Source organism: Sus scrofa, chromosome 18 (genome assembly GCF_000003025.6).
Source record: "Sus scrofa isolate TJ Tabasco breed Duroc chromosome 18, Sscrofa11.1, whole genome shotgun sequence".
NCBI classification, from domain to species: Eukaryota; Metazoa; Chordata; class Mammalia; order Artiodactyla; family Suidae; genus Sus; species Sus scrofa.
In genome coordinates, this window is record NC_010460.4 from 20,627,490 (window position 1) to 20,654,412 (window position 26,923).

General features: G+C 46.6%; 1 protein-coding gene across 2 annotated transcripts in view; it reads right to left on the reverse strand.

The window, feature by feature from the left end:
• The window catches only part of SND1 (staphylococcal nuclease and tudor domain containing 1), a 392,149-nt gene extending 366,017 nt beyond the window's left edge, over positions 1-26,132 (reverse strand). Inside the window, exon 1 of one of the 2 annotated variants that reach the window (XR_002340257.1) lies at positions 25,798-26,123. Coding sequence is in view for 1 of the 2 variants with exons in the window: in XM_021078633.1 (XP_020934292.1) it covers positions 25,798-25,875 (78 nt within the window). In the remaining variant the exon portion in view is untranslated. Of the gene's footprint in view, positions 1-25,797 lie in introns of both variants that reach the window. The other variant, XM_021078633.1, reaches the window with a different exon arrangement.

Sequence of the window (26,923 nt, forward strand, 5' to 3'; positions counted from 1 at the left end):
AGTACTAAAGTACTCCCAGGAGACCTAGTCCCTCTTGGGAAGCCAGCTGGAAACTCACCTTGGCTGACCAGTGAGCAGAGGCCCAGACTAGGAAACGATCCTTATTTTTCAAGTTGGACAAAGTCCACTGAAAAGCTCAAGAACCGGAGCTCCCATCACAGCCCAGTGGAAACAAATCTGACTAGGAACCATGAGGTTGCGGGTTCGATCCCTGGCCTCGCTCAGTGGGTTAAGGATCCAGTGTTGCCGTGAGCTGTGGTGTGGGTCACAGATGCGGCTCGGATCCCGAGTTGCTGTGGCTGTGGTGTAGGCCAGTGGCTATAGCTCCGATTGGACCCCTAGCCTGGGAACCTCCATATGCTGTGGGAAGCATCCCTAGAAAAGGCAAAAAAAAAAAAAAAAACAATAAAAACCCTCAAGAACCCAGTGACTAATCGGTACCCTCTTTCCCCCTAAATATCAGCAAAGTGTTACCCTGAATACAGGCCTCGACCTAGTAAAGCAGGTCCCTGGGAGACAATGGTCTATAACTATATCCCGGTCCCGTTAAGGGCTTTGATAAACAACTTGGATGTAGGAATTTTGAAAAACCTCCTTTGTACACCGCCCCCTCCCTGAATGCTGGTCTGAGTCTGAGGACTGCTGTCAGAGCTTCTCTGCATCACTGCACCAAACATGCCCCTGGGACCAGTCAATACTGGAATTAACATTAGAAGTGACTCTACAGGCGGCTCAAGACCTTCTATACTACTGAGGAATCAAAGGCAAGCAGCAGTCACCCAGCCAACCAGGGTCAAACACTTCACGGCCTTCTCCTGTCTTAGGCCAAGAGGACAGATAAGCAATAAGGACAGATATTCACGGGGGCAGCCACTGCTATTCCTGCTCCCCCAGGAGGCGAGGGCTGACATGGCTACATCTTTCCTCCGAAACTCTTCCCGTCACTCATTCGGCCACAGTCTTGGGGATGAGACAGGAAAAGACCGTCTGTAGGCCATTAGGGAAGGAAGAGATCTGTCCATACGAGAAGAATTCATTTCCTTCCTGTTCTTTAGAGTTTGGAACACACTCCACCTCCTTTGAGCTCTCTCCCTCTCATCTTCCAAGTACCATTAAACTCCCCCCACCTGCCTTACTTGCCAAGGGTCTTCATTCCAGCTCTTCCTCTAGGGCAGAAATTGGCACAACATTGTACGTCAACTGTCATTTTTAAAAAAGAAAAAGAAAGAAAGATTTTCCTCAATAAAAACACTTAATGGCCTGCTCTTGTCTAAGGTCCCCAGCCAAATAAAGCCAAGGGAAATAACTTCTGGGGGGAAAAGTTAAACCGTCTTCCAGAAAAATACAAAAATACAAAAAAGACCAAGGGCCTATGTATCAAACTTAACTTGTATCTCGAATGGCACCAAAACAAGACATTTTTCCTCTGTAAATGATAAGACCTGACATCTAAGTTGATTACTTACAATTTTATCCATTGATGGATTCATTTATTAATTCAACACAAATTTAGTGAATGCCATCTGCATGCCAGGCATTGTTCTAGGCAAGTCAATTACTTCAGTGAAATAACACAGACAAAAAATGTCTGGAGAGCTGACATTCTAGTGGGGGGAGCCAGACAAACAATAAACAAGTAGAATATTGTTTATTCTCCAGAATTTTAATTTTAGAAGAATAATGTTAAGATTGAGAGGAAACTGTCAGGGGTAATTGTTCTGCCAAAGCTGTACTGATTCATGTTGCAAACTTTCGTGGATGTGGTAATTATCCTTAATTGCTAATTTATAGGGCATAGAAAGCAAGTCATATGGTAACTGCTTTATCCAATTATATTAATAAAATGACATGTTCTAGAAAAACGATCTTAGCCCTACCTGATACAGCAGAATGTTTGTGAAAACAGCTGTCACAATGAGTCAGTTTGACTGAGGTTATGGATTTGACATTTCTCAGCTCTGCCAATAAAGGTTGCAGAGAGACGAGGTGCGATTCAGAGGACCTGGCTTCAGGGCACAAGCCGAATGGTGATAAAGGCTGAAACAAGCCAGCTGAGAAGGAAAACGGGACTCTAACAGCTCAAACTCACTAATAAGTTTACTGGGAGATTTACCTACAGTGAAACCTGTTAGGGGCAGCTCCTAAAACTCTGCCCAGCAACAGAAACACCACCTTAAATCATCACTAGATACTGATAAATGGCTTAGTTTAACTCTTAAACCCCAACCCCATGAACACCAGAAGAGAGCTATACAAACATCTAGCCACACTATGTGTTCAGGGCAAAAAAAGTGATGGTACGGAAATCTGTAAGTACTTCAATAAATCCGGTATATTTTTTCACAGCTCCAAAAGCAAAAATCATCTTGGCCTAAGAATACTATCTTATTAGCTCTACAAGGAGGACTGGCTTAACAGGTTTATCTGCCTGTTAAAACAAGAATATCTTTGGGAGTTTCCATTGTTGACACAGCTAGTTAATGAACCCAACTAGTATCCATGACAATGTGAGTTCAATCCCTGGCCTTGCTCAGTGGTTTAAGGATTTGGCGTTGTTGCGAGCTGTAGCATAGGTCGCAGACATGGCTCAGATCCTGAGTTGCTGTGGCTGTGGTGGAGGCTGGCAGCTACAGCTCCAATTCCCAGGCTAGGAGTTGAATCAGAGCTACAGCTGTTGGCGTACACCACAGCCACAGCAACTCGGGGTCCGAGTGTTATCTTTGACCTACACCACAGCTCATGGCAACACTGGATCCTTAACCCACTGAGGAAAGCCAGGGATCGAACCTGCATCCTCATGAATGCTAGTCAGATGTGTGAACCACTGAGCCACGATGGGATCTCCCAATACAAACATCTTCTGAGAAACAACACAGCAAACAGAATGAATTCTTTTCCCTCTGTGGCAGAGAAAAGGAACCAAGTCACTGGGCTGAACAATCCGTAACTGCCACCCAGAAGCTTACAAGGGCCACAGCCCAAAGGCTGCACATTTAGAGGACAAAGAAGCAGGCCAGCGACACTTCTCTGGACCAGGTGTTTTCTCCACCTAAAAATACCACCCAGCAGTGGGGAAGAACTATGGTGCACTTTAATGAAGCAAAACACTTCTAAAGAAACGGAATTAAAGCAAGAGGAGAACTAAAAGAAAAAAACTAACTTGGAGAAAATCTCAGAGGGTAAATCCGGAAAAAAGCTTCCTGGCAGCCAGAGAGGTTGCCTCCACAGGAAGAATCATCACTTGAACATTCACAAGTCATTTAGACAAAGAGCAAGCAGTCCCAGAGGAGCACAAGCTGCATTGTCTGCGAGGTCCTTCCCAGGATACGCGCCACCGTGGCCGGCTCTTTCCTTCTCTTAGGGGCAAACGTAAATGAGCGCCCAGAATTCAAACCCAAGGACCTGGCAGCCCATGGCCTCGGGGCTGCCCATCTCACTTGCACTGGGTGCTCCTGCAGGAGGGATGGGTGTGAGCTGCTGCTCCAGGGGCAGCCGTACGATAAACCGAGCCTCGGTTTGCGAAGAGGCGAGTTCAAATCTCATGAGGACGCTAACGACCATCTGCAGAGAGAGGGCCACTCATCAGAGCATCTAAGCGAAGCCCTTTTATTTTACAGATGAAAAACTCTGCAAGCGAGACGGGTAAAGTGACTTTTGCTTAAAATAAAATTGAGCCCTGGGCAAGGACTAGACCTGAAGCCCCCGATCCCGATGTTCCACTTGGCTGCACGGAGAAACAGGCTCTTGGGGAAGCTGCTATCTGTTAAAGCCATAGGTGAGGTTACCTACTGATTAAATCTTTCCCACAGTTAAAAATCTCCATCCCCGTGTGCCAGCAAAGCAGGTGTCAGAGACCAGATCACTAGGTAGAGCTGCCGTGAGCTGGCAGCCCCAAACCAAACCCATGGTTACTAAACACTATCAGATGCAAGGAAAGCAGACTTAACAGTCCAGTTTTACAAAAGATGACCCAGAAAGGAGACACAAAGGAAGAAAACTTCAGAATGATAAAAAAGCAGCACTGGCAAACTACAGCCCACTGGCCAAATCCTCCTTCCCACCTGTTTCTACACAACCTATGAGCTAAAAATGTTTTTGTTTTTTGTTTTTTTTTAAAAAAGGGCATTATGTAACACATGAAAAGAGCATGAAATTCAAGTTTCTGCATCCATAAATAAAATTTTATTGGAACAGAGCCAAGCTCATTCGCTTATATAATTTTGTCTATATGCTTGCTTTCCCACTAGACCAACAGGGGTTGAGTCGCTGCGACAGAATCCGAATGGCCCACCAAGGCCAGAGCATTTACTACCTGCCCCTTTACAGAGTCAGTTTGCCAGCCTCTGATATAAAACATTACGACAAGGGAGTGTGATGAGAACTAGTTTTATGGTAGTCTAAACAGTACGTGCACAGCAAAAAATAAATTCTGGATGACCACTTCAAGTTACACAAACTGCTCATTTTTACAATCAGAGAAAGGGCAGTGGTAAATGGCAATAAGAATTCGGTTTCAGAATCTGATCCATGTCAGAGGTGATTTTTGAAAGTTCACTGGCTGTATTAGTCTCAATTTCCTCATTTATAAATTAAGTATATCAGAATATCCATGAGAGGTTTTATGAAGCCTCAACAAAGGAACAAAGCCCTTAGCACAGAGATTGGTTGGCTAAAAGACCCAATGAATAGTAGCTAATACTGTTGTTATAAGAAATGGCTCGGGTTCCTGTCGTGGCTCAGCAGAAACGAATCTGACTAGTATCCATGAGGACACAGGTTCGAACCCTGGTCTTGCTCAGTGGGTTAAGGATCTGGCGTTGCTATGAGCTGTGGTGTAGGTCGCAGATGCAGCTCAGATCCTGCATTGCTGTGGCTGTGGTATAGGCTGGCAGCTACAGCTCCTATTTGACCCCTAGCTTGGGACTCTCCATATGCCATGGGTGCAGGAAAGGAAGGAAGGAAGAAATGGCGTGGGCTCTTGGGATAGAACATGATGGAAGATAATCTAAGAAAAAGAATGTGTGTGTGTATATATATATATATATATACACACACACACACACACACACACACACACATATATATGTATACAGACTGGGTCACTTTGCTATACAGCAGAAATTGGCACAACACTGTAAACCAACTATAATTTAAATAAGAAATTTTTAATTAAAAAAAAAAAGTCTCAGTAGTTCCCACCATGGTGCAGTGCACTGGGGCTCAGGTGACTGTGGAGGTGTGGGTTTGATCCCTGGCCTGGCATAGTGAGCTAAAGGCATTGCCACAGCTGTGGTATAGGACACAGCTGCAACTCAGATTCAAGACCTAGCCCAAGAATTTCCATATGCCATGAGTGTGGGCAAAAAAAAAAAAAAAAAAAAAAAAAAAGGCTCAAAGTGTGATCTGAGGTAAAGATTGGCAGTCTATGTACCATAGAAAAAGAACCATTTCTTCTGAATTCGACCAGAAAGAATTAGATAAATAATCCATAATCTGGTTCCCCTGCTTTATCACCTGAGATACCTACTGTCTAGGAAAGTGGACTTCGATTTTCGAATCTCTGGCCTCAGAGATAATGGTAATTAAGTATTATATCTTAGGTCTATATTGCAAATTTTTTTTTTTTTAATTTTTTTGGCCATGGCATGCAGCAGCTTGATGTAGGATCCCAGTTTCCAGACCAGGGTTCAAACCCGGGCCACAGTGGTGAAAGCACCAATTCCTAGCCACTAGACCACCAGGGAACTCCCTGCACTAATCTTCAACCTTGACAGTGTCTCGACCATCACAGCCTCAGATGACCAGGAATCTGCAATGCGTCTTCGTTGGACCATAATCTCAAGTCAAAAAGCTTTCCAAACTTCATGATGTTTCCTCACTTGTGAGTGAGGACAACACTACTGCCATCTTCTCCAGACAGTAAGATCATTAAGGGAGATGCCCCATGGTATCTGACACCTAGTAGGTACTCAGGGAATGCGAAGGGCACACTGGTCTCCCTCTCCTCCGTCCTATCTACTCCTCGCCATCCTCACAGCAACCTCTGGGCAAGCAGAGCAGGCACTGCTATCCTCGTGTTACAGATGAGGAAACTGCGGCCCAGTGAGATGATGGCATCAAGACTAGAACACAGGTCTCCCCAGACACTTTCTCATAAACCCCAAGTACTAAACATCTGACACAAGAGCTAGGAAGCAAGGCTGTAACTGGCACAGATAGAGCCCAGCATGAAGGAACTCAATCTTCTGGAAGCCAGAAGACGGCCCTCCACAGAGCCAGTCTCATAGTCCACGCTGAGCTCCACTGTGGGCAAGGAACCAGAGTTACTCAGAAATACGAACTCAGCAGCAACTGCGGGGCAGGCAAACGCCAAGTGTCATTACAGAAAAATGCATTCCAGTTGTCAAAAGAGGTTTTCCAGGGTGAGCAATCGTCACGTGTGAAAATTACCACAGGAAAAACCCAAAATGAATTGACTCCAGAACATAAAAAAGATAATCACTATAGGACTTTGACTGCTCTACCAAGTGTTTAGGGTCAAACACTATTATTAAAGCTAAAGGAAAATTACTGCAGTGATCCCAGCTTTTTGCTGTTTAAAACGGCCCCCAGGCACAGTCCCGGAGTGCCCCTAAGCACAAAGAAAGCCACTGTGATGTGCTTTACAGACCAAATATTAGACCATTTTAGTTCAGGCACAAGTTACAGTGCTATTGCTCATGTGGTCAATGTTAATGAATCAACACTACATATTAAATGTCTTTAAACAGAGACACATGGAACAAGGTCATGTATCTATCACTTGGTGACAATGTGAGGGCCCTCGGGGTCGACCAGCTGTCCTGGCCGACTCGGGCCCCGGGTCTGAGGGCCAGAGCTCACAGGAACTCTGTAATTCTCACAGCGGCAATGGTCCGAAAGTCACTAATACAGTGCTTGTGACTTGACAGAACAGAGCTCCCATAAATACGGACTGTACATGATAAATGCAAAGACGATGATATGCCAACCGGGGGCTCTGGAGGAAAGGGTCACAGGAGTTACTTATCCTATTTTTACAACTTTTAAGTTTGAAATTATTTTTAAATAACATTTTTAAATACTTTTTAAAGGTACAAAACATACTACAGGCTACTTTAGAGCCACAAGGACAAAAAACTCCTAGAACCATCTCCACTCTGTCCTCCCTCCCCCTCTGCACACACAATTTAGGGAATGAGTGTCAAACTGAACCAGGGACAAAAGCCCCTCCGTGCCCCCGTTTCTTAGTCTCCTAGGCCTTCTGTATTTCCCAACAGCAGACACAAGCAGTTACTAATTAAGGAAGTGAGGGAACGCAGAAACAAAAAGCAATTAAACAAGAGAAGGACAGCGATTCAGTAATAAAACAGAGTTCCAGTTCCTCCTCAAGAGATAAAGAGAGCATCCTGATACATGTCTTTGATTGGGGGGGGGGTCTGACCCAACTGAACCCCATCATCTTCAACTGAAACAAAGAAAGGCGGGGAGGGAGTTCCCGCCATAGCTCAGCAAAAGGAATCCGTCTAGTACCCATGAGGATGCAGGTTTGATCCCTAGCCTCACTCCATGGGTTAAGAATCCAGGATGGCTGTGAGCCATGGTGTAGATCGCACACACAGCTCAGATCCCTCCTTTCTGTGGCTATGGTGTAGGCCAGCAGCTATAGCTCCAATTCGACCCCTAGCCTGGGAACCTCCATATGCCGAAGGTAAGGCCCTAAAAAGACTATAAAAAGCAGGGGGGGGGGTCCCTGATGGCAAAGTCAGTTAACGATCCAGTGTTGTCACTGCTGTGGCGCAGGTTCAGTCCCCAGCCTGGGAACTTCTGCTTGCCTCAGCCAAACAAAACAAAAACAACAACAACCAAAAAAAAAAAAAAAAAAAAAACACCAAAGAAAGGAGAGAAGTGAGTTTGCACAGAAAGCTTCTGAAGACAATTATAGACCAGCAGCACCTGAGAGCTTGTTGAAATTGCAGACTCAGACCCTACCTGGACCTACTGATTCAGAAGCTGCCTTTTAACAGGATCCTGGGGTGATGGTGTGCACACTGAGGTTAACGCCCCACCTCTGTATTCCAGCTGGGGCACAGCCTGGCTCAGACATGTCCTCCAGCAAATCCAGCTTAAACTTTTTACTCAAAGAGGCCTTCCAATCCCCAGACTAGGTCAGATACATGCTGTACAGGCTCGGAGCCCCTGTATCTCTCTTCCACAGAATCCATCACAACATTAAACAGCATAATTATTGTTTCGTATCAGTTTCCCACTCCACGCTGCCAGCTCCCTCCGGGCAAGGGCTATGTCTATCTTGTTCACTCTGGTCGCCCTAGAGTCCAGAACGAGACCAGAGACAAAGTGAGCATTCAGCGTTGTTCTTTAAATAAATGAATGGTCCTAGTATGTATCAAGCACAAGCATCAAGTGCTAGACTCTGGAAAGAAGAGATAAAAACAATTAAAACACAGTCCGTGTCCTTAAGCAGCTCATAGCTTGGTGGATTTTTGTGGAAGCCCGCAAGAGCCGAGCTCTTCAGAGCATGCGCTCCACTCACAGCTGCTTTTCCTGGTCCTCTGCCAAATGACAACAGGTAGCCCAGAAGTTCTCCAAGGCCTTCCATGGAACCCCTCCCAAGCAAGACCTACAGGCAAGCCTGTTCTCCCCTCCTCTCCCCCTTACAGGTGCTCCCCTCCCCAAGTTCAATACCTTGTCCAGCCCTCTCTCACGGCAACCCAACTGTCTCCAGCATCACTTCGCTCTCCCCAAAGAAGTCTGTTATCTCTGGGAACATATTCTTCAACTTGCTTTCTTCCTCAGCTGTCCTATTCTGAGATGTCAAATCTCCCCTGTTACCTCCTTCAAGAAATTCTTACCAGAGTTCCCATCGTGGCTCAGTGGAAACAATCTGACTGGCATCCATGAGGAAGCAGGTTCGGTCCCTGGCCTCGCTCAGTGGGTTAAGGATCTGGTGTTTCTGTGAGCTGTGGTGTGGGTCGCAGGCGTGGCTCGGATCCGTTGTTGCTGTGGCTCTGGTGTAGACCCTCGGCTATGGCTCCGATTTGACCCCTAGCCTGGGAATCTTCATATGCAGCCGGTGGTTCGGCCCTAAAAACAGTCTTACCTCATTTCCAACCACTCCATTGACTGTTTCCTGTAAGCTGTCAAGTCTGTTCTCAACAGAAACTGCTCATATGTATATCCCAGACCACACTGGAGAACTCTCCCAATTAACTAATTCAATAGTCAATTGTCCTCCCACTTTGCTCAGTCATTTCCTATATCCCCACAGCGATACTCCAGCTGAGCAGATGCTGGCATCTCTCCTATGAGTAGAGTCGCCATGATTCTCATGTTCATTCCTGTTTAACAGACAAGAATCTCTTGATAGATGTACATCCCAAAGCCAATATCCAAATACCGTGGAAACAAAAACCTATCTGCATGTCTAAACGGACAGCAAGAGAAGCAACTTTTTCATTTAATCCCTAGAGAAGACGCTCACAGAGAAACAGAAGTGGAGGCAAAGAACACACTGACAGGGAAGTGCTCAGCGGAGAAGACAGACAAACTGCAGCCACACTGAAGCCAGCTCACGGCTCTCCCCAACAGGCTCAGAAGCCACCCCCCCGCAACAAGATCCCAGGTGGAGTAAAATGCAGCCACTAAAACCATCAAATTCTAGTCTCTACGGCTTTGATGTGAAGATCTGTTCTAAGCACTGACTGTGCACAAAGTATTACAGATGTATTCATTTGTCTGTCATGAATGGGGTTAAAAATTCCAAGGGCACACCTTCTGAATACCTTCACATTGCAGCCTATAGTAGTATTTACCAAACAGAGATGGACTAGAGCCTTAGTCCAAAGATTTGGTTTAGGGACTACGAGACACCTTAAAGCACTTAAAACACTTTAGGAGTTCCCAAGATGGCTCAGCGGAAACGAATCTGACTAGCATCCATGAGGACACAGGTTCGATCCCTGGGCCTCGCTCAGTGGGGTTAAGGATCTGGGGTTGCTGTGACTATGGTGTAAGCCAGCAGCTACAGCTCTGATTCAACCCCTAGCCTGGGAACCTCTTTATGCCTCAGATGCGGCCCTAAAAAGACAAAACAAAAAACACCTTTAAAAAGTCACCAACTGTTCTCTTAAGCACCTCAAAATATACACTTCTAGGGTATCTGTCTTAGCCTATTTTGCGCATTTCAAATTGCTCAGATACACTTTGCACACATGCCCACTCTGCTACCATATACATGTGAGGAAGGCGGAAGGCCTTATTTCTCTTGAACATATGCGCTGGCCCAGCAAGTATGGGAGGCAACTCCCCCAAAGATAGGTCTTCTGTTAAGGAGGCTCAAGAACTAAAAAAAAAAAAAAAAAGTGTTGTGATGGCAAAGCCTTTTCTTCCTCCATTTAGGAACAAATGGAGGCGACACACGTAAGGTAGGACACAGAGGCTTAGGATCACATTCCAGGTAACAGGGTCCACATATCCAGCCTTCTCCACCCCAATTCTCTTTCTTCCTCCACTCCAGTGCTCAGAGAAGAGAAGTGTAGCCATGATCCCTGATGCAGAAGGGAGGAGCGCAAGCTACCACTTTCCCGGCCTCACCTCTAACTTCTCCTCTCAGTGCTGCCATCACCGGGTCCCTGGGCAAAATATACACTATGCAAAACAGCAAATCACAATCGCACGCTTAAAAAGGGAGCACCAGACACAGTTAGTGAAAGTATAAGAGAGATCTGGCAGCATCCTAGAGAAACCAAGATTACTGCCTCTACTGGTCCCTGGGTTTGCTTCCCTAAAGCCCAATGAATTTTTTCTTTGAACTTACAGAATAAGAATGCTAGGTAAGTGAGCATAATAAAAAGTGGAGAATGGATCTCTCAAGAATATCTAATATATTTACTTCCGCTTATATGTAGGACTGTAGAACTTGGGAAAGTCAGGCAACTTCTATGCCACCCATGAAAAATATTAATTTTCCCATTTTAGTGTCCAATCCACTTTGGAAACTTGTCCTATTTGAAATGTGGATGGTCAATATTAGATGTCAAAATAAAGAAGTGCAAACCACAAATCTATCATAAGTCTCTGAGAGCCTTCTATTGCTAAATTAATGTACCATTCCAGGATTCTTCTTACCATTAAAATCCTACAGAGACCATGATGAAGCCCCTAACACAGCTGGAGATGACACGCGCCATGCCTTCCCCACTATGTGCTGGTGGCCGGCACACCGCCATCCTCCACCGCAGCACACAGATGGCTATTCGGCCACTATCTGGAATCTGCTTGCAAGTACTGCCCAGAGGAGACTGCGCCTCCATTTCTATTCAAAGTACCAATAATAGGAGTTCCTGTTGTGGCTCAGTAACGAACCATGAGGATGCAGGTTTGACCCCTGGCCTCCATCAGTGGGTTAAGGATCCGGTGTTGCCGTGAGCTGCGGTGTAGATTGCAGACGCGGCTCGGATCCCGAGTTGCTGTGGCTGTGGTGTAGGCCGGTGGCTATGGCTCCGATTTGACCCCTAGCCTGGGAACCTCCATATGTCTCGGATGAGGCCCTAAAAAGACAAAAAAAAAAAAAAAAAAGTACCAATAATATTCAACTTACCCTATACTATCACGAAAGCCCAGCTCTGGAATTCCCGTTCACCTTTTTTTTTGCAGGTGGGGGGTGGGGGGTGGGGGTGGGAGGGAGGGGCCCTCTTTCCAATGAAAAACAAGATAAATGAACATCTTTAACATATAAAGTGTAGAAATTTCACAAGACAGTTTAGGGCCAGCTCAGAATCAGGGGGCATCTTTACCGTGTTTAGCTTCGGGCCATCAATGCCTTTCGGAAACCTATCTCCCCTGTTCCTCAGATACTCTGAGTCCCGGGTGTATTATTCTCCCTACCCTGGCTCTCAGCGTCTCCTGTTGGTAATCAAAGAAACACATGCTCTTCTGCCCCAAGAGTAAGAGGTGCTTTCACGACACGTGCCAGGACAGGCACCAAAGAATTCGGCGGCAGGCCGGCAGTGTGGCCAGCAGCCCGGCTCCCAGCCGGAGTGGAGATGACTGACAGGGGCTGGGCCTGGGCGCTACACAGAGCCCGCGGGAGGTCTCAGGAGAGTCTCAGCTCTCGCAAGAGAGGAGTTTAACGAGCTAGCTTGGCTTTTAAGTCACAGAGGCAGCCTCCTGGCCTCTGGGCTGTGAAAGGGCTCACCTGCCAGGGGTAATAACACAGGCAATTACCGCACACAGAATAGCAGATCTCAGCGGGGCTCCAGGACCCAGGGGCGTGGAGTCTCCCTCTCCCCTTACACACAGAGGGAAGGAACGCCAGGAAGAAATGCCCCACTTTCCGTAGAGACCTAGGACAGGCCCACTCGGGGTAAGCAGATAAATTAACCCTGGCAGAGGAAGTTACTGCTGGGGGCTGTTGCCAGAAGGAAAAATGCCCCGCGTGTTAAAGACTATATAGAAAACAGTGCCTCCTCCTCCTCCTGGAACAGACCTCATAGTTTAAAAGTTCACCAACATCACATTCCAGGGACTGGAAACACACAAACTTCTCATTCTGGACCCTCTCCCTACGGCAGCTTCCAGCAGGCCTCTGGCACTTCAGGCAAGTTGCCTTAAACCTGCGCGTCGACGGCAGATGGCTCACAGCTGCTTTCAGGAGCGTCTGAGTGTTCCCACCCGTACCTACCATTTCTGCTGTCTTTTGTCTCATCCCTTTTAGTCCTCTGCTGCTATCAAGACCTGTCCCTTTCACCATTTCCCCAGAAAAGATGTTTAAAACAAAGAAACTGATCTGAAAATATCCCAGCTGATTTTTCCAACCCCTCCGTTCTTCCAGAAAACTTTGTCTTTAACGTCACGAGATCCCCCCCTTCCACCATAAAACAAGGTTACCTGCCTCTATTTAACCGCAGCATTTTAATGAGAGTGACAATTAAAATCTCATCAGCCCAAAGTGTTACCTGGAGTCAGGTGTACAGCCTGGTCTGAAGCCTGGGCTGCCTATGCTCCATAAAAGCCTGGAGACCACCCTCCTCTCAGGCCACCCTAGCAGCGACTTACAGGACCATCTGCTTGGGTTCATACGGGCCCCTGTGACTGTGCTACCCCACACTCTTCCTTCAGACTTGCCTCTTCGTACTAAACCCACTAAACCTACATTTCATCACTCAAACCAGAACACTCTCGAGAGTGAAAAAGGGGGTGTTACTGATAATTATGGCAGGACAATAGCCCTGGGCAGACCTGGATGTGAGTCGCTCAGTCCTGACAAAGGTAAGAGGCTGTTCCTTGTAAATATCCAATTTGGGCCCTTTCTACTTACTGTTCCTCTCTGCCAACTCCCCAAAGTGACAGTCTTCCAAAGGGGACCAGAAAACCCCCAAATCTGGATTACCTGGTCCACCTTGGAGCAAAGAGAATAGAAACTATTTCACATTGTAATGGAAAATATTTTCTAAATATATCAACTTCAACTTTTTAATTCTAATTGATTTTTACTTTGTTTTATTATTCAATGAATGTATTTACATTCATAGTTGTACAGTGATCATCACAATCAACTTCGACACTTAATAAGTTCTTTGGGGCGGGGGGAGGCAGACAAAATGCAGGTGGGTCCTCAAGTACCAGAGGCTAGAGGGTTGCTGGGAGGAGGGGCAGGGAGCCAGAAGGAGCCAGAACTTTGCCAGCTCCATTTCTGCCAGATTAGCCACACCTGTGCCATGGAACCACAACTAGTATTCACAGACACAACTGCACTTTTCAACGTGTTACCTAAATTTGTTAATATTTCCTAACAGGAAAGATTACAATGAACGATACCCACGAAAACTCAGAAGGGTTACACAGTTGCCTGTGCCCACGGTTTCCCCCAGGCCAAGGGTTCCCAGACCTCGAGACCCCAGATCAGTAGGGCTTCCCCCACCCCCAAAAGTAGGGACTGACATGTTATCCATTTTTTTTATTTTTGCCAAGAACATTAAACAAATGCCATCACATTATTTATAAAAATAACACTTTCTCCAAATATTAATTATAATAGGAATATAACCTCAAAAATCAAAGCCTTCAAATGAAACAACCGTAACATCACAAAACTTGCAGGATGCCCTGAATCCTCTCGTTTTGCCTCAGCCAGTTCCACTTCCACCCCCATCTGAGCTGAGCACAGACAGGAAAAGGGCTGGAACTACTGACACCAGCGAATGGTCTGAACACCACCTTTCTCATTTTATCAGCAACAACCCCTCGAGGTGAGCACTGCTGTTATGCTCACTTACAGGCCAAGCTGGACGTTAAAGAGGTAAAATGACTGACCCAAGGTACGACAGCTCGTGGTCAGCAAAGCTAATGAGCTGGACCACAGCCACTGCAGAAAATCAGTTGAGTTCTGCCTCAAGACACAGGTTATGTCTCTGTTTCCCAAAGCCTGGGGTAGTTTACAAAAAAAACAAAACAAAAATTGTTGTAGGAACCCTGGATGTCCCCACATTTAATATTTATACATGAATAAGAGCTGTCCCCTGCCCGCGTTTCAATTCTCTTTCAATCCTTCCCATTAAACGAAAAACAAAGCTTCGGTTTGGTGGCAGGAAGCCTTTAGCACGTCTCTACCACGTGTTAAAAACATCCTTCAGAGCCCTCTGCAAAACACTGTACCTGGCTAGAATGTAAGAAGGCTCTTTTGTTTTCACTGTGGGTTTTTTTAAAAGGAACTTTCTAGTAAGGAATAACCAGCAAGTAATACCGGTTTCCTATTTTCAACGGTGAAATTGTTTCCTTTTAAAATAATACTGCAATTTTTAAAATAGCTGACTGCCCAAAAGATTTTCCAGCTAAATCAGAGCTCGTGTTCCCACAGGCTAGAAGCACAGGAGGGATGCACACACAGACCTGAGGCCCAGGAAACGAGGTAAACCACCACCAGGGCTCAGTTCAGCTCTGGATTGAAAGGCTGCAAAGACTCGCCTGGTTCAGCCTCTCCAAACAACTACGAAAATGGCCGGGTTTCCCTCTGCAGGATGTGGTCATGCTCACGGCCTCCATCCCCCACCTTCTAATCCAAGAAAAAAAGAAAAAGAGGAAAGAGGAGGAGCTATGTACCAGCCTGCAGGAAAAAAAGACCTCTCGCAGGACCTTACCTCTGACCTCCTCCTGTCTCCAGCAGTCAGGTAGCAACGCAATTCCTTAGCCAGAGAGCCCTCCAGAACGCAGAGAAAGCAGCTAGGGCTAAAGCTCGAAGAGCCGGCTCTCCCTTAGGTACTAAGACCTTAAAACACCTGGGGGTCTTTAAGCCCTTGAGGTGCAGTGATTGCAAGACCCCAGGTGCTGGGCCCTGCCCTCCCTCTGCTGCAGAGACAGAGTGGTTTGCAAGGATACTAACCAAACGGGAAATGATTAATAAGTAAGGGGATGTATTTTGCCCTAAATCAAATCTAAGATGATACTTGAGATATAAAAAGGTGACGTCTGAGAGAAGCGCCCCCTACAACCACCAAAAACATCAAGTGCACTTCTAGAAATCTAACTTAGGGAAATGCCCACACAGGAACACACAGGAATGCTGACAGATCAAGAAGGAAAAAATGGATAAGTAATACACCCAAACTATGGAATATTCCTCAAACATCAAAGGATGAGGCAGACATTCTAATTAAACACAGAAAGATAGTTATGGCAACTAATTAAAAAAAGAAAGTTACTGGAGTTCCCGTTGTGGCTCAACAGTTAATGAACTAGGACCAAGACTAGTTCCTGGACTAGGATCCAGGAGGACACAGGTTTGACCCCTGGCCTTGCTCAGTGGGTTAAGGATCCAGCATTGCCGTGAGCTGTGGTGTAGGTCAGAGGCGTGGCTCGGATCCCGCATTCCTGTGGTTGTGGAGTAGGCTGGCAGCTCTAGCTCCGATTTGACCCCTAGCCCGGGAATCTCCATGTGCCATGGGTGCGGCCCTAAAAGGTCAAAAGACCAAAAAAAAAAAAAAAAAGAAGAGGAAGAAAGGAAGTTAGGGGACATACTATGACCTATGACCTCATCTCTATTTCTTTAAAAAAAAAAAAAAAAAAGGGTGTATACATCTGCATGAAAAAACCATGGGAAGCACATTTACTTAGGGAATAAGGATGAATGGCAGAAAATCTGAAAGGAGGGCAGAGAGATTCTTCTGCATTTAACTTTACATACTACTATTTGAAGTCTTATGAGCAAACATTAAGACCAAAACTTAAATGCCAGTTACTATGAAAGTGCTAACACTGCATGGCATTCACTTGAGCATTCTGAAGGACTTCAGGGATGAATGAGGAAAAACTGCTGGTCAAAGGGAAGAAAGGCCACCAAGGAAGTGCGAATGTGACCCTTAATTGTAAGGACCTCAAAGACTTGGGAATTACAAGAAAATTTTATTTCCCTGCAGTGGGATGAAAAGCCTAAGACCAGAGAGGTCATCTGGGGTTTTACTCTTGTTGTTCTTGTTAAGAATGGGGCTTATCAGGAGTTCCCGTCGTGGCGCAGTGGTTAACGAATCTGACTAGGAACCATGAGGTTGCGGGTTCGGTCCCTGCCCTTGCTCAGTGGGTTAACGATCCGGCGTTGCCGTGAGCTGTGGTGTAGGTTGCAGACGCGGCTCGGATCCCGCGTTGCTGTGGCTCTGGCGTAGGCCGGAGGCTACAGCTCCGATTCAACCCCTAGCCTGGGAACCTCCATATGCCGCGGGAGCGGCCCAAGAAATAGCAACAACAGCAAAAGCCAAAAAAAAAAAAAAAAAGAATGGGGCTTATCAACAAGAACTAGGATGGATATAAATATAAAGCAAAAAGCCCAGTGTGGGGCTCTGCAGGATGACAGGAGCAAAAGGTAAGGAGCACAGCATCTTCGTGTTTGGAGATGACACTAAAGACTCCCACAGTAATCACGTGCCAAGTTAGAGGAAGATCTTAGGAATCTAGGCAAATAGAAGGAAAAGTGGCAGAGTGTTAAAAGGAGCATAGGGCCTCAATCAGGCGAATACAACAACTTCTCAGCCGTCAGTTATGACCTGGGAATGGGCCCTCAGAGTCCCTGGAAATGGAGCCCTGAGGACATCAGCCCAATACTGAGCTACCGATGAAAAGCAATGTGGGAGTTCCCACTGTGGCACAGTGGGTTAAAGATCTGGTTTGGCTTTGTGGAGGTGCTGGTTCAATACCTAGCTGGGTTAAGGGTTTAAGGATCCAGGGTTACTGCAGCTCTGGCCCAGGGAACTTCCATAGGCCTTAGGGGTGGCCAAAAGAGGAAAAAAAATAATAAAAACAAAAGCAACACAAAGTGTCCTGGGAGCCATGAAGACCAGAGCTAAGAAGAAAAAGAGAAGCTACCATCCCCGCCCCCACCCCCTGCCTCACATCAAATTCTGGTGTACTGGCTCCCAAAACATACATTTCTTTTGTCACTTACGTCCTACTCCTTCGACTACATACAGCATGGAAGTTTAACAAGATCAGTGAGTCTCAAATGCCAGTCCCTGGATCAATCCCAAAGCAGACTCTTTCAGACTCTTCTAAAATACAGATTCTGGGAATTCCCTAGTGGCCTAGTGGTTAAGTACTCGGTGCCATCACTGCTGTGGCTCAGGGTTGTTCTGGGGGGTTTTTTGTCATTTTAGGGCCGCACCCTAAAATTTTTTGTCATTTTAGGGCCGCACCCTAAAATTTTGTCATTTTAGGGCCGCTTATGGAGGTTCCCAGGCTAGGGGTCGAATCAGAGCCGAAGCTGCTGGCCTATACCAGTCACAGCAACGCAGGATCTAAGCAGTGTCTTTGACCTACACCACAGCTCACAGCAACACCAGATCCTTAAGCCACTGAGCAAGGCCAGGGATCAAACCTTCATCCTCATGGATGCTAATCAGATTTGTTTCTGCTGAGCCACAACGGGAACTCCAATGTGGCTCAGGTTTGATCCTTGGCCCAGGAACTTTTGCATGCCATGGGCAAGGCCCAAAAATCAAAAATAAAATACATATTCCCAGGCCACCCTTACAGAGATCCTAATTCAGTGTCTCAGAATGGCCTTCTAGGGGCTCCTGATGCAATGACTTGTTTCGAAAATCACTGGGCTCCTGTCTCTCTTAATCTACTCCCAGAAAGGATATAAGAATGCCTACAATAAAAAATAAATTCAGGAGTTCCCGTTGTGGCACAGTGGAAATGAATCTGACTAGGAACCATGAGGTCGTGGGTTCGATCCCTGACCTCGCTCAGTGGGTTAAGGATCCAGCGTTGCTGTGGCTGTGGTGTAGGCTGGCAGCTGTAGCTCCGATTAGACCCCTAGCCTGGGAACCTCCATATGCCACGAGTGCAGCTGTAAAAGACAAAATAAATAAATAAATAATAAATTCAAGGAGCTTCCACTGTGGCGCAATGGGATTGGCAGCATCTGGGGAGTGATGGGACTAGGGTTCAATCCCCGGCCCAGCACAGTGGGTTAAGGACCTGGCATTGCCACAGCTACCGCTTAGGTCACGACTGTGGCTCAGATCTAATCCCTGGCGTGGGAGCTCCATATGCCACAGGGCAGCCAAAAATGCAAAAAATAAAATAACAAACTGAAAAGAAACCATGTGCAGAAAAACTAAAAACAGATTAAGATGATTCCTATACTTGCACGTTAAATGGAAGTGGGCAAGATCTGCAAGACAATGAGAATGACCTAAAGGAAGAGGCTTTGGCCTCAGAGCAGGAAAATCAGAGCTTAGAACCCAAGCAAGCCCCATATTCCTGCCAGCCGCCCCCAGACAAGAGCAGGGCCAGGATGTCCTCGCCTCATGAGCTACAGGTTCCCAGAGCGCCCTCCTCATCCCCCCACTTCTCAAGTCAAGACCTGCTGCCCCCAGGAGACTGGCAGCATGTTCTGAAGGACAAGTGAGACGGCGTAAGTAAAACCCATGGGTACCATGTTCCTGTGGGTCCCGAGCGACCATTCCCACTAGTCTGTCCTGACACCACCACCAAAGCCAGGACCTCCCGGCTCAGTTCCATCCACCCTCCAGCCACTCCAGTATCTGATCACTTAGTCCCATCCCAATCCTTACTCTCCGGTCGTCCACACTAAGAAAACCATATTTCAACTAGTCTACCTTCTCACCGAGAAGAAAAAAAAAAAAAAAAAAAAACCCACCCCAATGGGAACAGAAAATATGTTCACGCAAGATAAGAGGTACAAAGTAAAGACTACCAGACGGCATGCGATCTCTCCGCTGTGATTCACGCCTAAAAGACAGGGTGATACAGGGTTTCTTACACACCTGCTGCCTTTGGGGACGGCAAGGAGCTTAGAGACCACGAATCCACTCACTTCGCATAAGAAAAAAAAGCAAAGAGCCTGAGCGGCTGACTGCCTCACCCCACAGCACCCAGATGGAGAAGAGCAGCATCTGACCTCGAACCTGTGCCCCTGAATCCCAGCCAGTGATGTCTTCTCTGACAGGCTGCTTCCCAGGGACAAGGTTAATGCATTACATTGATTAACTTTAAGCACAGTTCTCCAAATCGCCATTCCTCCCATTACACGTGAGGAAGACCATCCCAAGCAGACCTCTTCCCACACAGAGAGAATTGAAGGCATCTCAAACTGCGTGAAAGCATCAAGACAGACCTTGAAGTCACCATCACAAGGGTGTAAAGGGAGCGAATGTGCCAAGACCCGTTTATATCAGAGACGGAAGAGCTCAAAAATGACATCTGAAAATGTCATTTAACTTTATATTACGTTCATCGTCCCTGTAAGTTGCTTAACTTCCTAATGTTTAAAAAATGCCAACAGAAACCATTGGTCTTTTTCCCCCTAAACATTAGAACTAAGTGAGAAAAACATGACATTAATTCATCATGTTGAGTCTCACTGAAAGTGAGTGAAACCCCGTAACACTCCATCTGCATCAAATGTTCACAACCTGTAATTCTGCATCCATTTCTGCTGTAAGAACAAAAAGCATATGTCAGTCTCCTAAAAGAGGAATTAGCAACAGAAACTGGGTAGGAATCCTTCTCCAAACAAGAAATAGGAGGAAAAGCTACACAAGCCCAGTAAGAGTTGAATCCCTTTACTTTATTCCTCGCCTCTGATGGGGCAAAGAATTTCCTACAGTATTTGGCTATGCTATACCTTGAAGAAACGAAATTAAATAAATCCGAAGACCAGATTCCAAAGGATATCTACTCTGCCCCCTGCTAGAATCACACCTGTCAGCTGAATTGCTGGCGCATGCTGATAAGCGACTTCACCACAGGCCGTAGAACCTTCTTACCTGGCCCATTTTCTCTTTTGAACAGACAGATGAAAAGGTGTTCACTTATTTCCCAAATTTCACTCCCCAAGTAAACTGGGGCACAGAGGCATCAAATCACTTGCCTATTACCTGGACTGCTCCCTACCCGGCCTCAGGAGTCCCCACTCCTGTTAATGAGCCACACTGAGCATGTGCTCTTCTTTCCTGACCATTAGTTTGAGCTCTGAAGCATGCTACTTCGCTTTGCATTATCATTGCTAGCCAAAGCTTGCTGGGTTAAAAGGGTTGCCAGAGGCCAGGACTACTAAATTCCAAGCAGTAATAAGATGCTATCAGAAGCATAAACACCAACAAGTTCTAGATGCTATGTAACTCCTGTCGAGCCTGCTTTTGCCATTTATCTTTTCATTCAGATCCTGTCCTTGGGAACACATAGGATTGGATGATAGGAAGTCAGAAAACCTTAGTCCCGGCCCAGTAAGAAATATGAATATGACCAAGAGCAAGTATTTGTTTAATAAGTCTCCCACTGGTTATATTGATTCAGTGAACTTAATGTCTGCTACTGATCTCACTAGGATACCAGAACAATCACCACCTCAGCTGCCTTTCCGCCTTTGATCGTCCTAAAACACACATATATTAATAGCTCAGGTTAAACCCATACCATTTCTGTGGAACACTGAACTTGAAGAATTTGAAGAGCTACTATAATAACTCTGAAGATGATCCTCATGGAGACCACAAGACCTTTGCACTTGCTCTTCCCTCTGCAGGGCACTCTTCCCCTATGGCTAGTTCTTTGATGTCCACCAGATCTCAGCTGAGGGAAGCCCTTCCCACCTAAAGGAGCCACCCCTTCCCTTACTCCCAACCACTCTGTCCCATTCCCCTACTGGAAATCACTACCTTGTATTATCATGCTGACTTTTTCTTTACTTGTTGATTGTCTGCCTCCTCCATGAACCCTAGGGGCAGGAACTTGATTTACTTATTTGCCACTGTTTCCCCATTACCCAGACAGCTTGACACAGATGATCGATAAAATTCATTCAAGGAAGGAAATATGACTGCTCATCATTCTACATCATTAGTTAGTGCATGGCAGCAGCCACTGTTAGCATGACTGGAGCCAGAGGGATGCTTCCTTTTCATACAGCAAAAAATGACAGAAAGCCTTTAAGATATAACAAAAACATACTGCTCCTGTACTTATGATTTTGATTGAAAGCTACCATGCTTACATGCTGGGCGATTTTAAGGCTAGAGAAAAATGCCTTCCATTCTATTCTACTTTCTTCTTTGCAAATGGCCCTACTAAACATTGCTATCTAGCTCCCATGTCCCTTCGGACAGTAGAGTAAAAGTACTTTAATTAGCTTAGGAAGACTGCTTTTCTTTCACAGTCTAATTACACGTATTACGGACAGATCAACAGACTACAACTCAGTCCCCACTACGCTCCACAAAGACACATACTTCTCAATTCAGAAACACGACACTTAGCCATAATGATCTAAATTATAGGCAACATTTCCTACAAGCTGTAAACTGGAGAAATTTCCACTAAGCCACTCACCAGGAAGCCTACATCCCGCTTAACAACAATCTGGCAGCACAATTCCTGTCGGAGGAGGAAATTATGGCCACCTCCCCCTTTTAGTGCCACGTGACTCAGTCATCTAGTGAGAATGACTGAGCATGCAACCGAAGAAGACGGAGGGATTCCTCTCCCCTTTTAAATGGGGTGGAGTAAAATGGGAACTGGGATGTGGCCCCTTTGTGCTCCTACACCATAAGCAGGATAAGATACACTGCTTCCACGGAGGCTTCTGATAAGCACAGAAGATTCAAGAACTGTGGTGGGTTCATCCTTCTGTGGAGAAAGACATGCGAACATTAAGACTAGAGAGTTAGAGTGAAGACACACGAAAGGGCTCTATCCCCAAAGCAGAAGTAAATCAGTTTGGCAAAACCAGAGAAGATAGTCTCTAAGTAGCTGCTAAGTGGGGTGACTAGATTTTATACCAAGTATCCCAAGACTTCTCCAACCACTATTTAACATGTGCTGACAATATTCTTACGTGGCTCAGGACAGTCCAGCAAATTATTCAAAAAACCCAGAGATAGAATCCTCTAGGGTTTTGAGAAAATATTTGATTTGACAGAGACATTTACTTTTCCAGGTTCTATTTTGTCTGCCCACACACTTGCCAGTATTTTCCCAACTCAAAAAAATAAAAATCCACCTTCGGTTTTTCCATCATCCTCACTGCCTTCTCAGCAACAGAAGAGCTCCACCCACAATGCTTGTGTTCAACTCACTACCCACTTCCTCCTTAAACGCATTCCAGAACCAACTCTGTACCTTGGCTCCCACTCTCAATAGGAGACACAGCCTCTATCATCACTGTCATTTAAAAAAAAACAAAACCAAAACCAAAAACTGGTCAAATGCAAACCTTTTTTTTTTTTTCTGTCTTTTTAGGACTGCACCCGCAGCTTATGGAAGTTCCCAGGCTAGGGGTCCAATTGGAGCTACACCTGCCAGCCTACACCACAGCCACAGCAACGCCAGATCTGAGTCTCGTCTGCGACCTACACCACAGCTCACGGCAACGCCAAATCCTTAACCCACTGAATGATGCCAGGGATCGAACCCAAGTCCTCCTGGATACTAGTCAGGTTCTTTAACCATGGAGCCATTAACTCCAAATGCAAAACTTTTACAACTTGATTCCCCAGTTTTCTTCTTCAACCTTAAAAGAGGAACACAGGACTTAAGAGGATGGCAAGGCAGAGACCAGAAGAAACTTGCTCTCCACGGCCTTTCCAAAAAAGAAAAAGAGGAAGGATTAGTATTCCTCTTCACTGCAGCAAACCTCAACCCTATACCACTTGACACCTTCGGCTCAGCACAATTCCAGACAAATCTAAAGAGAGGGCTCGCCTGAAAGGCCTGCTTCTGGTTAGTCAGTGTTCCAGTTTTGGCCCCTCTCCCCAAAGGCAGAAAAGCAGTAACTACGGTTTTCTTATTCATCAAACTACTTCCTTCTTACTGTCCTCTGGCCTAGAGCTCCATCTTCCCTCGCAGAGTTGTTAAGAAGCAGTTCCTGGTACTACTGGAAACGATTACTCTCCAGGAAAATACAACTTTGCTTAGCAGAAGAGCTTCACACGGAGCAATTTGCCAGGGGTCGATTTTTCGTTCCAGACAGGCTTCGAAGCCTGGCACAAATCTGCCTGTCACTCTGTTCACCCAGCTTCCTTCCCCTAATCCCTGGCTGGTACTCACCCACCTACTCTGTGCAGCTTGGTCACGGAAAGACAGCCACATAGACGAAGCTACCACTGAAGCTTCAAAGCCTCCTGCCAGACTCCAGTCTTCCACACCACACTCCAGGAAATAAAGTCACTCACCACAGCAGCAGCTCCCGGACAAGACAGAAGTACCATCTCTTCTTTCCTCGGCTCAATTACACCTGGGTTCAGTTTCCTGCAATTCTGCCACCAAGCCTCACTGGCCCTGCCCTCCACTAAAATCATGCCCTGGAGCCAGAGGCATCGTACCAAGATGCTGAAGAGCATGTGCTTTGGTGACAGGCCTGGGTTCAAGTCCCGGCTCTGCCTCTCATTACCAATAAAAAGTACCTGTTCCTCCGGGGTAAGCCATTCTTTCTAAACCTCAGATTTACACTTGTAAAATAGTAGCCAATGACCCTACTAATTATTAGGTGTTATAAACAAGACAATACAAACAAGACTCAGCATGAGATAGGAACCTTAATGAAAAAGTGACTGTTGATACCCAGTATCCATTTGGATATCTGTGGGCAGGCGTGGTCACTGACCCCATAGCATCCAGGTGCCCCGGAGGCCTCCAGCATTGGTAGAAGCAAAAAGCTGTTCACCTCATTCCACTCCCAGGCCACAAATGAGAGGGGCCTTTAAGAAAAATCCAAGCTTTAGCAAAGGAAAAAACTCAGAAAGATTCACCCTGTGCTGCCAGTCGCACTACAGACCGCCAACTGCACTACAGGCCGCCAAGTGGTGCTTTGTTCCTATGGTAAAGGGAAAGATCTCTGTAAATGAAAAAGCTAATTTAAGAGACACCCCTTCAGGATAATCTTTTCATGGGTCAGGTCAATATTTCAAAGAGATGAAAATATGTGGACCTTGGAAATTCCCTTCTCACTCAGTTTCCGATAAATTCTGACTCTCCTTTATGTATAAAGTGGAAAAGCAATACTGAAAAACCCTATGAATCTCACCCAGAGGCAGAATATTGCTAAAAATGAATTAGAGGGACAAAAAAGTCTTCCCTTCTAATTCTCTCTCTCTCTCTCTCTCTCTCTCTCTCACACACACACACACACAAAAGCTGAAGAAAATTTTAATCCTGTGAAACTTTCCACAACTGCAAAACACTAGAGCTTTGGGACAAAGGGTCATTAAAAAAATGTATCCAGATGGAAAAGTCAGAATTCCAGTCTGAAGTGAAATCTACAAGTCTGAGGTCATCACAAGCAGAAATTCTGGTAACAACCAAGAAATGTCAGGTTCCAATATTTGGAAGGGTTGAGGGGAGGACAATAAGGGGGACAACTGATTAAAAAACAAAAAAAAAAACCAAAAATTATACTACAAAATTATCACGGAGCTGGGGGTAAATTTTTTTAATGAAACTTGCAGGGTTTTAAATTCACAATTTAAGGATGCAGAAAGCGAGAAGACATAAAATCGGGCAGAATCTACAGTGTGAGAGCAGTGGACTGGGAATCAGAACACTTGGGCTCAGGTCCTGGCTCCAATCCAAACCACCATGTGACCTTAGGCAAGTCACTTGCCCTCTTCAAACCAGTCTCATCTGTTAGGAGGTGAGGGAACAATAATGATAACTAAGATTCCTACCGGCCTAACATTTCAAGAGTCAAAAAGAGGGGGAGTACAAACATGAGGAGCTCTCAGGACTTCAGACTTGACACAAGAGGTGAAGGAAAATGAGGGCCAGAGAGTGAGAAAACTTGGGAATAAGTAAATGAGCGTCGGTGAAAACATAAGAACTTCAGGAAGGGCACGTCGTTCAAGAGTTCCATGGCAGAGCGGATGTCAGGATCTTGAAAAACTGCAAACTGCTCAGCATATGCCAAAATGGACAGAAGGACGGATGGATCGTAGGACACATACCAACAAATTATCCCCGTTAATCAATCAGTAATCGATCTGTCGTGATAAAGAGCCAGGAGACTGAGTGCCGCGACCACGGAAATCAGTGTGACCCCTAATGTCAGGGTGTCCGGGAGGCAAAGTACCAAGGGGAGTCCGTGTCGGGTTGCGTCTAGGGAGGGATTCCCAGAACGGGTGAAAAGTGAGGAACAGGGCAGAGGAAAGAGAATCTGGGAGACCATGCAGGCTGGCAGAAGGGGAAGAAGCCAGCGCCAGACTCCCGCACGGTGGCGGGCGGTGGGATCGGTGTCCCGGGCCCCGCTCTCACCATCTTGACGATGCCCCGCTGCACGGTGGGGACCGCAGGTCCCCCGGAGGAGCCGCCGCTCTGCGCGGAGGAGGCCATGTGTAGAGATTGAAAGGCAGCGAATAAGGCGGCTGGCCGGCTTGGAGGTGTCAATGTGAGTGTCGGTGTTGGTGAGAGGCCGCCGCGAAGAGAAGCGGGCGGGCGATCGGCTGCAGGTGATGGACGGGACGGACTCGCCAGGCGCTCACTAGAGCAACAGCCGGACTGGGAGCGAAAGAGACGCGATCTCAGCCGCCGCCACACGTTCTACTCGCCGCGCAAGCGTGCCAGAGCGCCACCGCCCTCCGGCCAATTAGAGCCCAGAGCCCGCCGGACCCCAAGCCAATAGGCACCCTGTTCGCGGAGCCCCGCCCCTTGGTCCCAAAACGGGTGAAGCGCTTCAGGAAGCGCTGAAAGAGCTGATTTGCGGTGATGGTCTAGGTATGGGGCGGGACTTCCGGGGCAGCGGTAGTGTGTGGTGTCGGGAGGTGTAGTGGGAAGGAAAGGACACGTCAGCATCTGGCCGCGGGGCGCGGTGAGCCCTGGGAGCCCCGGGGGCGGGGCCAGCCTCGCCCTCCGGCCCGGCCCCGCCCATTGCACCCGATTCGGCGGGTAGCTGGGGTGCCCACGTGGACGCTGGCGTTCCAGGACTGCGTACCCCGGTTGGGGTGAGCGGACTGGGAACCTGAGCCAACGAGGCAGAATCCTGGAGGAATCTCAGCACTGGTGCACAACGACTTCCGACATTTTGCCTCAGCTGAAAGTATGGGGAGAACTTGAAAAAGTCTGAACCTCCTGAAACTGTTGGCTGACACTGAACGTGGCGGTGTGCATCCTCCCTGTAGTTGGCAGTGCAGCTGGCTCGTATTTGTGTCGCCAGATGTCTAGCACTTGTTAGGCGCTCGATTAATGTTTCTTGGTAGAAAAGATAAATCTCTTAGAGGTGATATGCCTTGTGCACAGAGGAGAATCACCCTCGTTTTCCGTCTCTTCCGAAATGCGACAGTGAAGTTATGGAAAGGCACTCTCTCTCCCTAGACTGAGTGTGTGAAGCCAAACCGCTTCCAACCCATCCTTTACCTAGCCCCTTTCTTTTGAATAAAGAGAC